The 14,246-nt window shown below is 46.4% G+C and overlaps 1 protein-coding gene across 19 annotated transcripts in view; it reads left to right on the top strand.

Moving 5' to 3' along the window:
- Window positions 1-6,219: 6,219 nt before the first annotated feature.
- LOC147024409 (uncharacterized) overlaps window positions 6,220-14,246 on the top strand; it is a 200,601-nt gene continuing 192,574 nt past the window's right edge. For 17 of the 19 annotated variants that reach the window (XR_015059012.1, XR_015059014.1, XR_015059011.1 and 14 more), the window contains exon 1: window positions 6,220-6,989. Coding sequence is in view for 7 of the 19 variants with exons in the window: in XM_085884316.1 (XP_085740442.1) it covers window positions 6,656-6,989 (334 nt within the window). In the remaining 12 variants the exon portion in view is untranslated. The other 2 variants (XR_015059009.1, XM_085884314.1) reach the window with 2 other exon arrangements.

Genomic DNA, 14,246 nt, shown 5'->3' with positions numbered 1-14,246 from the left:
TACAAATGAAATGAAAAACGAAATGAAAGGAATGAACAAGCAAATGAAGGAAGAAATGAAAGAGCTCCGGGGTGAGACGTAGAACATGGGCCGATGCCTGCAGGCGGGCATGAAGGCCGTCAGCAGGGAGCTTAAAATGGCGACTCCACGTGTAGGAGCGAACGAGCTGGGAGGGGGTGCAACGGTGACTGAAAGGGAAAAATTAAACGGGGAGACCAAAACGTGCGAGACGAGACACGAGGTGACGACAAAGGAAATAAAAATAGTTGAGACAAGGGAGGTAAAGGGTGAAGAGGTGATTGAGTTGGCAGAGACACGGGAGATGGGAACGATAGAGGGAAGACTACACGATGCAGACGGGGTAAGTGACGCACACACACACACGGAGGTAGTGGAGGATAATGGGGTTGAGCTGGTGGACTGGGTGGAGGCCCGGTGCGAGCAGCTGGATAGCCTCCTCCAGGAACGAGGGGAAGGAGTATGCCCCCTTGAGGAAAGTCACGACCAGGTGGGTTCGGTCGTGCTTTGCGAGGTTGAGGGGACGAGTGCTGTGGACGGGTGCACGGAGAGCTTGGGGGGTATAGAGGCCCCGGAGACCCTTGTGGGGACACGAATCCCCAGTGTGGTTGCCCCTGTGTGTGTGGTGCAAGGTGTGAGTGCGTCCCCGTGTGTGGAAGCGACCCCGTGTGTGAGTGGTGTGGTGGCGATGGTGCCGGAGTACGTGCTTCCCAGCACGCCGTGTGTGGATGAGGCACCGTGTGTGGAAGAGGCAGTGTGTGTGGATGAAACGGCCAGTGTGGATGAGGCACCGCGGTTGAGTGCCCCCGCGTGTGTGAGTGAGGCACGGTGTATGAGTGAGGAACGAGTGAGTGGAGCACCACGTGTGAGTGGTATGGGTTATGCAAGGGAGACCGTGTGTGTGAGAGAGCGGTATGTGAGGGAGATGTCGGTTGGCATGCGGTAGCACGCAGCCGCGTCTCCCGGTGTGAATGTAATGGAAGGGAGTGTGAGCGTCGTAACACGTGGGAGTGCGTGTGTGGAATGGCGACGACGGCGACATGTGAGGAAAGAAAGCCGGGTAACGGCTGTAGTTGTTTCGGGGACCGTGCCGGGTTCACCCAGCAGTGAGCACGAGGTCCGTGCTGTGCAACGCACGAGGCCCCCACGTGCTCGCTTGCGAGGGTGAAGTCCCGGTCCGGAAACGCCAGCGGTGGATTTGCCGATCCCGCGGACGGACAAAGTTTAGGCAGGATAATGGATTTGGACCGGACGGGTTCTCCACGCGATCGTGTGTGTTAAGCTCCAACGGGCAAAGCACATGTGTTCGCGTGGGGAACCCCTCGAGACGTGGGGCTTGTGTTTTTTTTTATGCGCACGGTGACGCCATGGCTGCACGTGGGGTTGGAATCCGGCAGGAGGGGAATCCCTGCCGGATGGTACCGTCCAAGGAGGGACGAGGTACACGTGCAGCTGCATGACGTCACGGCCAGGTGTAAAGTGCGCGAGCGGCGAGTTGCCGCGCTGGTGCTGCGCATGAAAAAAAAAAAAAAAAGAAGCAAGCCTCACTTTCGGGTGCACAGGATTCCTGGGCAAGGGGTGGAAGACCCCCTTTATCCTGGGCACAGGATGGAAACTAGTTAGGGGGAAGGGTTAGCTTAGCTCGACCGACTCCATGGGGCGGGGGTAAGTCCTCATGGAGTCCGTGGAATGGATTAGTTAGAGGGATTATAGTCAGATTTAGGTTGGGAAATTGATTTTTGGGACATTCGAGGACAGTGACAGACTTGTGAATGTGTAGAGGGGACGTAGTTTAGCTACGTAGCGTAGCGTTAAAAGGAACGTGCTGTAGTTTAAGGGACGACGTGGGAGCACGAGTTAGTTAGGGGAGGTAGTTAGGAGGATGGCAGAGTTCAGTGGTGTGTGTGTGTTGAAGAGTTGTTGGTGAGTGAATTGGAAGCATGTGCTTGGTGAGTGAGTGAGGCCAGCGGGTCTGTGTGTGTGGAGCGAATGGGGAATGCATGGTGCGATGAGTGATTGGGGGGAGGAGTGACTCCCGCCCAAGGGACCCTGGGGTCAGTATAAAGTAAGTTAGCTGGGTTTGTTAAATTGAAAAATGGCGGTCGTTTTGTTGTTGGTGGGTGTGTAGGCTCGAAACCCATTTGGAGGGGTGCAGGAGCCCTGTGCAGGAGCAACCCTATCCCACGTGGGGGCCGATTGGCACGATCGCGGTGAGACTGAAAGGTCCACCCGTGACTGGTTCCCGGCGTTAGTCCGAGAAGGTCACGACTGGATTGTCCGTCCGGTGGGCGACGTGCCGCGATTCGAGTCACGTGGCCGTCCGCACGCCGGCGGGCGCGAATCCGCAACAATATACACACATATTAAAAACACACGTATGTGCTAATGGAGGTGGATACATTGAGACCTGGTAGGTCTCCGTTCCATCTCCAGAATAAAAAAACATCCACTTGTGTAGGAGATGGCAGTCAACAACAGTGCACACGCACGCATGTATGTGCAGTATCTATGGATATATATGTATGTATGTGGATGTTTTTTCCAATGTATATATATATATATATATATATATATATATATATATATATATATATATATATATATATATATATATATATATATATATATATATATATATATATATATATATACATACATACATACATACACAGGGTGTCCATAAAGTCTCTTTACAATTTAAAAAATTTATTACAAAAGCAAATGAATAGATAAACATGTGGAAATTATTACAAAATAAGGAGTACATATTGAAGTTTTTTTGCCTCATTTAATACACTTCTATATGGGCACCATTAGTTGCACGAAGCATATCAAGACAGTATAAATTATAAAGACTTTATGGACACCCTGTATGTATATATATATATATATATTTATATATATATATATATATATATATATATGTATGTATGTATGTATGTATATGTTTGTATGTATGTATATGTATATATGTATATATATATATATATATATATTTCTTCTTCTTTCGGCTGCTCCCGTTAGGGGTCGCCACAGCGGATCATCCGTATGATCCGCATAGTGATTTGGCACATGTTTTACGCCGGATGCCCTTCCTGACTCAACCCTGGTCGCCTCATACGACACAGGGATAATATGTATGTGTATATATATATATATATATATATATATATATATATATATATATATATATATATATATATATATGTACATATCGAAATATGTATATATATATGTATGTATATATATATGTATATATATATATGTATATGTATATATGTATATGTATATATATATATATATATATATATATATATATATATATATATATATATATATATATATATCTTCTCCTTCTTCTTCTGCTTTCGGCTGCTCCCGTTCGGGGTCGCCACAGCGGATCATCCGTATGATCCGCATAGTGATTTGGCACATGTTTTATGCCGGATGCCCTTCCTGACGCAACCCTGGTCGCCTCTTACGACACAGGGATATGGTACACCTATTTTAACCAGGGTATACACTAGCCCAGTATACTGGTACTCATTTCGCCGACCTCGGAAGGATGACAGGCTGAGTCAACCCTCTGGTGTATTAATTCAGTGGCCCAACGGGGCTTGAACTCAGGACCTTTTGGATCCCAAGCCGCTGCCCTAACCACTGCGCCAACACCAGGCTTAATATATATATATATATATATATATATATATATATATATATATATATATATATATATATATATATATATATATATATATGTATATATATATATATATATATATATATATATATATATATATATATATATATATATATATATATATATACATACATACATACATACATACATACATACATACATACATATATTAAGCCTGGTGTTGGCGCATATATATATATATATATATATATATATATATATATATGTAGGTTCTTGGAACCGTATGCTTACAACATACAGCTGTCCCAAGTCAGTTATTCCATTAAGGATATGTGCAGACAGATCCCTTCCTTGTGTTTCGTGGGAAAATTAAATGGGTGCATTGCGATGTTTTTTCGTTAGATTAATAAATCTTTTTATCCCCACTCCATTTCATTGCAAAGGCAAATCCATGACAACCCACGGTACCCTCTGTCTGCTTGCCCCTCCTCTCGCTTGCTACTCTCGCGTGTGCTGAACAACCGCGTGTTCACCTACTTGCCTAACCGGCGAATCGCTGTCCGAGGCAAAATCCTCTTTCAGTAGTTCCTTTTTGGCGAGTCCTCACGTGTGGAGGTGGCAGGCTGCCTGGAATGGCCGAAACCCCGCCCAAGAAGGGCGGACCCATGGAAGCCCCGTCCACTCAAGGCGGACAGTGACGTCAGTTTCACCAAGGCCCCTCCCCGCTGAGGGAGATGGATAAATTACGACACCATCCTCAGGGTGAAGTGCTAGGAGTTCGGAGAGTTTGTGAAGTGCTGAGACAGTTCGTTCTGTGCTGGAGTTCTTTGGGGGTCTGGAAAAGAAGCGAAACTGCAACACACGCTTGGAAGCCCGAATCCTGTCTCAGAACCAGGATCGTTTAAAGAAAGATTTGTGGAGGATCCAAGGAGTTCTTTGGGGGCCGTTCGTTGAGAGTGAGAGACCCAAAGACTCAGCCTCATCGCGGGATATACCCAATGATCCTGGCTACCTTGAATTCCACACACACACACACACACACACACACACACACACACACACACACACACACACACACACACACACACACACACACACACACACACGAACTCCACACGTGCGGCTGTGGGCCGAGCTGCCCACACCATTGTCAGGTGCCGCACCACAGAGCATCCCTTTCCCCGGAACTCAGGTACCGAGAAATGTGACCTCAACTCCCTCCCTCCCTTGCTACAAAAGTCCTTTGCTTTCAACTGGGTTTATTTTGTCCGAGTGTGTGTCTGAGTGTGTGGCGCCGTCCATTAAGTAGAACTGTATAAGTTATTCAAACCTTGTAAATCTTGCCTGTATTATTCTCGCGACAAGTCTGCTCTGTGTCTGCTTTATTAGTTGCTGTAAAATTGTCGCACGACATCTTTTTTTTCATCTTCCCCTGCATAACACCCCAATAAACCTGTTACCTGTACCACATAACTTTCCTCGCTTTATTGTAAATAAATTATTATTATAAATGTTCCCAGTTCGTTTTCGTCTTTTCCTTCATTGGTCCAGCATGGTTGGGATCTGAGATTAGCCGGGTTTTTATACTCACTAATCTCTTCATCCGAGCCGGTACGTTCTTGGTGGGTCCACTCCGCTGCATCCGAACCGGAAAGTTAGTTGGTAGTTGGGAGAGTGCTCCGGTTGTGGCAAGACGTACCGAAGGCGTGGTTCTCTGGTAGACGACACCGCGTGGTTAATTTGGTAAATTGATTCCAGACAAAAAGACCCTACGCTTCGCGGTGGAGGTATTGGCGTCCACGGTCGGTTAAGCAACCCACCACCTCACAAAATTAATTATCCGTGAGCGACGGCCTACAATTCCGGGAGTCTGGTGGGAGACGACGTAACTTTCTCCACCTTGCAGTCGTTCTCGCCACCGGACCTCCGGCCCGCAACAATATGTATATGTGTGTGTGTGTGTGTGTGTGTGTGTGTGTGTGTGTGTGTGTGTGTGTGTGTGTGTGTGTGTGTGTGTACGTATTGGACAGATGGCAGAGAATGCCAGGATTGCAGAGAATTGTGCGAGAAGGCGAGACGTTCCTCTTCTCACGGTCGGTCACGTCCTTCTGACCCTGCGGTTCCTCTCTTATCATTTCAGCAGCTGCTTTGATCTGTTACGCAGGGTCGGTTACTCATTGGGTTCAGGGTCACCGATGAACAATCAGCTCTGCTATCAGGTGTGATGGACACGCAGCGGGTCCTGTCAGTTTGTACTTTTTCCTGCTGGTTCGTCCTTTTCTAAGGCCGGTTAGTTTGTCATGTACGAAACGTGCTTGGTCACGAAAATGGTCAGCGGATCGTGCCTGAGTGCCCAGTTAACAATGCTTTACAAAGTGTGCTTTGTTCGAAAAACGCACGCGATGATGGCGGCAGTCACCGTTTTGATTTGTTCATCGTTACGTCATTCCCCGATTTTCGAGGCGTTTAACAACAAATCAACAATTAGTGGCCTCTGAGCATTAAGCGACTCTGGACGTCCAACGGAACACGCTCTTCGCTTGGTGTGGCAGAGGAGGCGTCTCTGCGCATGCGCGTTAAGGTGACACAGCAAAGGGGGGAGGGGCACGTGCGAGTGAACAGGTGTTGTCCAGGTCAATGATGTCAAGGGAAAGTAATACTGGCGCGTTTGCACACACTCGTATTCCCGAGGATGATGATTGCCTCTTTACAGACACTTCGCTTTACAAGGGTCATGACATGACGCCATGAATGAATGCAACGGGCGAACGTTTTACACGAACACTTAATTGCCACTTAACCCCCACCTCGTTTGTCCGTAAACCACCGTAGGCTCATATTCTTATCGGAACAAGTGTTAACTAATTACGACTAAAGTTGATCCGTTTTAAGTTTTCGAGCCGAGCAAGCACGCGCATATTTCACGTTTCCAAAGCGAAAGAGCTCCTGACCTTTTTTTTACATGTGTTTGTGTGTATGTATGTCTATATAATGGGGCACAACAGCTCGAGTCCACGGGAGAAGCGGCGGCACCGTGCACCCCGGCGCACATGCCTCATTAGCTTGCGTGTCGAGGCGCGAGCCGGCGCTACAAGCGGGGCGCGCATTGGGTGCGGCGGCGCGCGCGCAGCACTCCGCAGTGGCATTGGTGAGGCGCGCGCACGTGGCGCCTCGAGCTGGCCAAGCGCACCGGCCCGAGTCAGGGCCAGGGGGAAAGAGGGTCAGGCGCTACGGGCTGCCCGGAGGGACCTTCGCACGCACCTCAGGGGGAAAGGAGCGCGGAAGGGCACGCGTGCCTCGAGCGAGCGCGGTAAGTCCCGGAAAGCGTCGGCATCATGTCGTCCGGTCGCTGTTCGAGACGGTCTTCAACTCGCTGAACATATGTTCGGACGTGTGCGTGGATAGTTCATGCGGGACGCGAGGTGTGTTGGGAAGGAATCGGCGTTTGTGAGTCCGACGGAAAGGTCCCGCGACACCGTTGATCGGTAAGATGTGGGCTCGGGGTCGGCAGGCTCGGGGTCTGCAGGCTCGGGGTCGGCAGGCTCGGGGTCGGCAGGCTCGGGGTCGGCAGGCTCGGCGTTCCCACGCAGAAGTGTTGTTGTGAATCATGGAACATCACGTTCCGGCACCCCGGGGCCACCTGCGTTGTTTGCAGGTATCCGGGGTTCAGTTTCCATGGATTATTCCTCCTTCCAAATGCTCCTCCGACCCGCGATCACCAGCTCGTCGGGCTCTGTTCGATCCGCCTTGTCGATCTTCCGTTCTCGGGGTGTGCGCTCAGCAGGAGTGCGTCCGACGGACGGGGTCCGTCGCAGTCTTGATGTCCAGGTTGGGTGCCGGGGGGGGCAAGGGTGACGCCATGCACCGTTACGAGCTTCCCGACGTGTCCTCTCCCTCTCTCCCAGTATCGTTTCTGTCGAAGCGCTTCTCAAGCAGCCGTGCAGAGGACGTACCGAGCAGGGCGCACTGGCCCCGAGGTGAGCATCCTTCCTTGAAGCTCCGGTGCTGTTGAGATTTCTGAAGAAAGAAAGAAAGATAATAAAACCCCAAAAGTGACGTTTCTGGAAGATCATTGATCCAACGCTTCCTTTCCCAAAATATTTTGCACCTCGATGCAAAAGAGTAAAATGCTGATGGATTTCTCATCCATCATGAGTTGCTTTCTCTGTTGACAACTTGTCATTTGATCCCTCCTCGGAGATCCATCACTCATGGACCTTCGTGGTGGCTACATAGACCAGGCAGGGGTTTGGGGAATCCCCAAAAAACTGACCGCTATCCTGGTGTGAACAAGCTCAAATGAGCTGAGAACCTCATCCTCTTTATGATGACCTCATAAAAACGAATATGACGTCATTGTGATGTATCAGGTTTGCGATAAATTATCTGTGCTAATGCCCAGCTTGATTCCCACAAACAAAATTCAAACAGCTTGCCTAGTTTCGGAGATAATGGTATAGGCGATTTCCATTAGCGGCGATATTATGACGTCAACTTTTTTTTCTCGGAAGAATTTCCAAAATCGGAGATTTTGGTTACTGTCTGCGCGTGGGCTTTCTGCATATACATGGCAAGTTTCACGAAGATCCGATGAAAACTCTGGGTTGTGAAACAAAAAATGTCAAAAAAATAGGAATGACGTCATAAAAATTGATACGACGTCATAGTGATGTATCATATGTGCGGCAATTCATCTCTGCTGATGCCCTGTTCGATTCCCGCAAACAGAATTCAAAAAGCTTGCCTCGTTTCGGAGATAATTTTTTAGGCGATTTCCATTAGCGGTGATAATTTGACGTCATAACTTTTTTTCTTGGAGGAGTTTTCAAAATCGGAGATGGTTACTGTCTGCGCAGGGTATTTTTACATATACATGCCAAGTTTCAGGAAGTTTCGATGAAAACTGGAGGCTGTGAAACAAAAAAGTCCACAAGAAGAAGATGAAGAACAACAACGTGAGTAAGACTTCGAGATCCTCCACAAGGATCGAAAAAAAAACAACAATAACAACACGACAGTCGTTATTTAATACGGACAGGATAGCCTGCTCAACGTCGTAATCTTCATGGTGGCGTGCTCCGCAATGCGGCACCCTCCCTGGTGTGGTGTCATAATTCTGCAACAGTTCAGAACGCGCTGGGTCATCGAATTGATCCTGCCAGCTCGTGTCAGCAAATTCAATTGTTATCCTCTTTCATCGAGATATTGACCTCTGCCCACGAAGGTGCACCGATGTTCGGTGGACCACCCCTGGTCTGTCTCTGTCTATCTGTGCGTTTGTCTTTAAGCAGGATATCTCAAAAAGTTGTGCACGGTTCCGGATGAAACATGGTGGACAGGTTGGGTGTGTTACAACGATGAATCGATTACATTTCGGTGAGGATCCAGATTCAGATATGAGAATTTTATAAATCTTCACGATTGAGAGATTGGAGGCCAAAAACGATGTATGGCACGATATTTCAAAAAGTTGTCGATGGATTCGGACGAAATTTAGAGGACAAGTTGGGTGTGGGACAAGGATAAATTGATTTGATTTTGGTGAAGATCCGAATCCGAATCCGGATACAAGGTTTTTTTTTAATATATTTTTTGAATTGTTGTAAGTGATTGTTCAGCATTGAGAAATGTGGCCAAAAATGATATTATCGCACGATATCTCAAAAACTTGTGGATGGATTATAATAAAACTTGGTGGATGAGTTGGTTAGGTGATGAGAACAAGCTGATTCGATTTTGGTTAAGGTCAGAAGATCTGGCCTGTCGGTGGGATACAAAACCTAACCTGTTCAGCCTGGTGGTGGTTTGTGCTCCACTGAGTGCCGTTCTCGTAGTTATTCGTGCACCTTTATCAGCGTCTGGCTGTTTGTCGTATCATTGCTGTCAGATTGGCTATGTTGTTGATGCTGTGCTCTCCATAAGTTATGGCAGTAACGAAGTGTTTGGCCAAAGTAAGGACAAACAAATGATCGACTTTTCAAAGGTGTGGCAAGATCTTTGCTATCCACCAGTGAATGCTTTCAAACAGGACATCCAGTTTGATTCAACACCTTCTGCCAAGGCACCAGAATGATAGTTAAGAACCAAGCTCAAAGGTAAAATCAGACTAAACAGCTCATGGGAAAGTATACGACCTCTGGGGTTTATGTGTGTTGTGATAGCTGTCGGGCACCTGTCCTGACCCCGATGTGATGAATGTCTTCTCATAATAACTCCGAGAGGAGGGCGTGTCTTTGAGAGACCACGATTGCCATTCACCCCAGAACTTCTCGCTGGGTCCCACGCTGAAAGTCGTGTTAACACGTACGAAAAAGCCCGAGTACAAGCGGGTACCATGCCGATGATAATGTAGCTTGTCGGCCGAGCGGGACCACTAGTTGCGTCATCATTTCTAACTCTTACCAAGCCGAATTAACCATTGGTTATCCTTTGTCGCAATCAGATCTGACAGAAAAAAAAAAATCAGGACCCAGTTTCTTAAGGAAATGACTTTTAGTGGCAGTAACAAGAAAATGGCAAGTACTGTATTTACAAGAAGACACAATGGCACGTACAGGCAGTGGACAAAAAAAAAATGGAAACACCTGGGTAAATGAGGGACACCAAGCAACGTCTTCCATCCAGGTGTGGGCCATGTGTTGATTTTAGCAAATTTCATCCCAGCATGCTTAGTGTCGGTCATGTATAAAAATGCTGCACAGGCCTGGTTGTCCATACTTATGGCCAGCATGGCTGCAATAGGAACCCCCCCCCCCAAGCCCCCATTCACAGAGCACATGTGGTCGTCCAATGGTTTGATGCGCAGGACACTGATGTTATCCATATGTCATGGCCTTCTCAGTCACTAGATCTGAACCAAATCATGCATTGATGGGATATTCTGAAGTAATGCCTGAGACCACATATTCCACCTCCATCAAAACGGTGTGAGTTGATTGACTTTCTCGTGGAAGAATGGTGCCGTATCCCTCCTGCAGAATTCCAGACGCTGGTGGACTCTATGCCATGGTGCATACAGGCCGGACTGGCCGCACGTAGTGACCCATCGCCCTATTACGTGATTGTACATTGGTGTTTCCATTTTTTTGCCGACAACCTTGTATTAGAGGTCTGTTCAGCACACACACATATATATATATATATATATATATATATATATATATATATATATATATATATATATATATATATATATATATATATATATTACCCTTATCCTCTACACGACAAACCTGCTCTCAAAATCTACATGACTTACCACTCCACAGTAGCTGGTGCCACATACATCCGGGGAAGGAGAGACAGGAAGAGGGTCAAGAGAGTGGGAGAGAAAGATAAAAGCTGGGGTCATGTGCATGTGCCTCCACACCTCAGTGGAGCTGGTGCCGTCAAAGAACCTGCCATTGTTCTGGTGTCCGGACCCCCTCACACTCCTCTCGTGATCCCTCCTCACCGTCTCTTACGTGCTGCCTTCTCCATGCACTCTGATGGTGGTTCGCAATGTGAACTGGTCATCTGTTTTGGTGGGAAAATGCGGGAGGTGTACGAGGCAAAGTGGGGGTTGATGGTCAATGCAAGCGGCACAGCTTAACGAGCAGAGCTCGACACAAAGTGCAAAGGGACAAAGGGATGTTGAAGGTGAAATACAAAATAAAGCGTGGGGATGAGAGAAAAGTGAACGAAGAAATGAAAGGAGATGAAAAGGAGAATAAGAACGAAAGGAAAGCAGAGATGAAAGCTGGTCAGATGAGGGTATGCGCTATGGGAGTTTGCAAAAGGTTTGAGGCGGGCTGGTGTCTGAAGGTTCACACCACTCGGAGTCTCCTCTCCCTCATCTTCGCTGTTCACTCTTGCCTTTTAATATTTTGTACCCCCCCGCCCCCCCACGCTGGCCTGCGTTCCATCCACTTATTCTGTTGGAGGAGCTCGCCCGTGACAGATCCTTCCCCCAGGTACCTGATTGGTGTTCCAATACTCCAACATTTGGTGACACCTGGTGATTGTTACTTCCAGTTTTAGTGCGCTGTCAATGTTGGGATGATTGATTGGACCCAGGTGTCACCAAACCGGTCTGAGGCGGTTGCGTATGGTGTGTATGCCGGGATTTAATGTACGGCAGTTTAGTCCAAGAGCATTAGGGTTTAACCTGGACATTTTTGGTAACAAGCTGATTTTTTCAGGAAAGGTCCAGGAATGTGTGTGAAATAACATACTAAAAGTCCTCATGAATCCTCCTTGAGCGTTTTCCGCAATCCAAAATGGCGTCCAAAATGGCCGCCATTTCTGTTTTTCTCATAACTTTGCAAGTAGGTTTACCTATAACACATTTTAAATGTCTACACATATGTTTTGAAGTATAAGGAACTCAATACAATACATATCGGAAGATTTTGAAACCATGTTCAGCAAAGTGTCGGGTGCAACAGCAATGTCTGTTTCTACCGGGGTAAGAGTCCATTCCTGGACGGTAAGATAGGCGCGATATGAATGCTGCTTTGCTGCAGCACTAGTTGGAGGTAGACTTTCTAGCTGAAAGGATGAACTCAGGGAACTGCGACCGATTGCCCGTTTGTATGCGATGTGACGGTAGTCATCAAGAGATTCAAAACTGCTGGCTCCATAAAGCTTAAGAATGAAGCCTTCCCCAGCTTTTTCCACCTCGTCATGGGTGCTTCCACTGTTTGTGAAGGTATCCAGCAAGTCGTAGTCCCGCTTCTTGTGCACCATGTTGAAAGCTTTACGCTTGCCCTGACGATAGATCGCAGAGACCGTGTCACATCCCGTCCAGGATTGCGCCCAATAGCCCAGGAGACTGCTTAGGCAGCACCAATGCTCTGCACAGAGTATGGTCTCAATGGATTGGATTGGGCCACCACGTGTGGCCAGTATGGCCTGTATGCACTGTGGATGGAGTCCACCAGCATCTGGAATTTTGCAGGAGGGATGTGGCACCATTTGTCTTCTTCTTTTTCCTGCTCTCTTTGTTCTGTCGTCTTTGGTTCACCAAGTCTGGGTAGCATTCTTTTGTCATTTCCATTTTGCATTCGAATGTCTTCTGCCTGTCTAATTTCATTGATGGCTGCATTTATTTTTATTTTCTTGTGGATGAAACCTGCCAAGCTCTGGAAGGTGAATGGAGGTTTTGTTTCCATCCATGTCTGTCTGTGTCTGTCTGTCTTTCAGCAGTATATCTCAAAAAAAAATTATGGATTGATTCGGATGAAACTTGGTGGATATGTTGGGTGTGTGACATGGACGAATTGATTCGATTTTGGTGAAGATCCAGATCTGGATATGAGTTGTTTTTAAAAAAAAAAAAATCAATTGATTCTTCACCAATGACAGTACCAAAAACGATACAAAGCATGATCTTTCAAAACGTTGTGGACATATTCGGATGAAACGTGGTGGATGATTTGGGGAGGTGACAAGAATAAGCCGATTAGATTTTGGTTAAAGTCCGGATGCATATCCGGCCTATCGGTGGGATACAAAAATAAATCTTTCAGCCTGTCGGAGGTATGTGCTCTACCGAGTGCCGTTCTAGTTCATTTGATTTCACGATGAAAGTCTCTCAATTCCCATTTGGGTATTATTTTGCATACTCGGTACAATAAGCAGTGCGTTTGTGTTGTTTGTGTGTCTGTGTCTGTGTATTTCTCCTGTCATGGTGAGTCGCGAATATTTCCCAATCTACAATATAATTCTTAAGATTTGAGGTTTTCTACCGCGTGGCATAATTTAATTTTTTGTAAATCACCACAATGTTGAGCATCTCACTTTATTTTGTGGTCTGAGCAGCTCATTCCTGTCTACTCTGATGTCTTTTCAGCACAATGTTCACCAAAATGTACTTATAAAACACCTTTTTGTTGACCTTGGGCGATGAGCTGAAGCTCTTGGCTGCAATCATCATTGTAATTTTCGTCAACAGTATTTCATCCTTAAGCTGGCAATGAAGAGCTGGTGAAGTGTGACTATTATGAGGGCATTGCTCATAATAGTTGCTGCAGAAATAGCTTCACATATTCGTGTTTGGTAATGCTTTATTATTTGGCTTCATCCTGATTCTATTTCAAGAAAAGTAGAAAAAAAAATAACTCCTGCACTCCACGTCAGCAACAACCACTTGTATGATTTGGAGTGGGCTCGTTCTTTTCCATGGGGATGTGTCTGTGTCGCCAGCTTTTCTTGGAGGAACAATGCTCGGCTCTAAGGGTCTGGAGTAAAGAATTGTTTTTTTGTTTTTTTTTTCAATAAAGAAGAATTTTGCAACGACTAAAGGTCTTAACATTTGAAGTGATGTCCTACCACACCATACTCGATGGTTTTGGAGTGCATTTGTTTCCTCAAACTGAATGAAGCTCGAACAAAAACAAACAAACCAAGTCCAAATTATTATGACTGCCGCGTTAAGTGTTCCTTGATATACTTAACATACAACTTGTAGATGCATTGTATAGTTTGGTTGTTTTTGAAATCTCATCACATTTTTGACACATTTACTTTCCATAAATCGCTTCTCGAATTGTACATTAATTATTTGTCTTTACACGTTTCGTAAACA

This window comes from Eptatretus burgeri, chromosome 6 (assembly GCF_056783735.1).
Source record: "Eptatretus burgeri isolate ZD-2024b chromosome 6, Ebu_testis_v1, whole genome shotgun sequence".
Lineage (NCBI taxonomy): Eukaryota > Metazoa > Chordata > Myxini > Myxiniformes > Myxinidae > Eptatretus > Eptatretus burgeri.
This window is presented reverse-complemented; position numbering and strand designations above follow the sequence as displayed.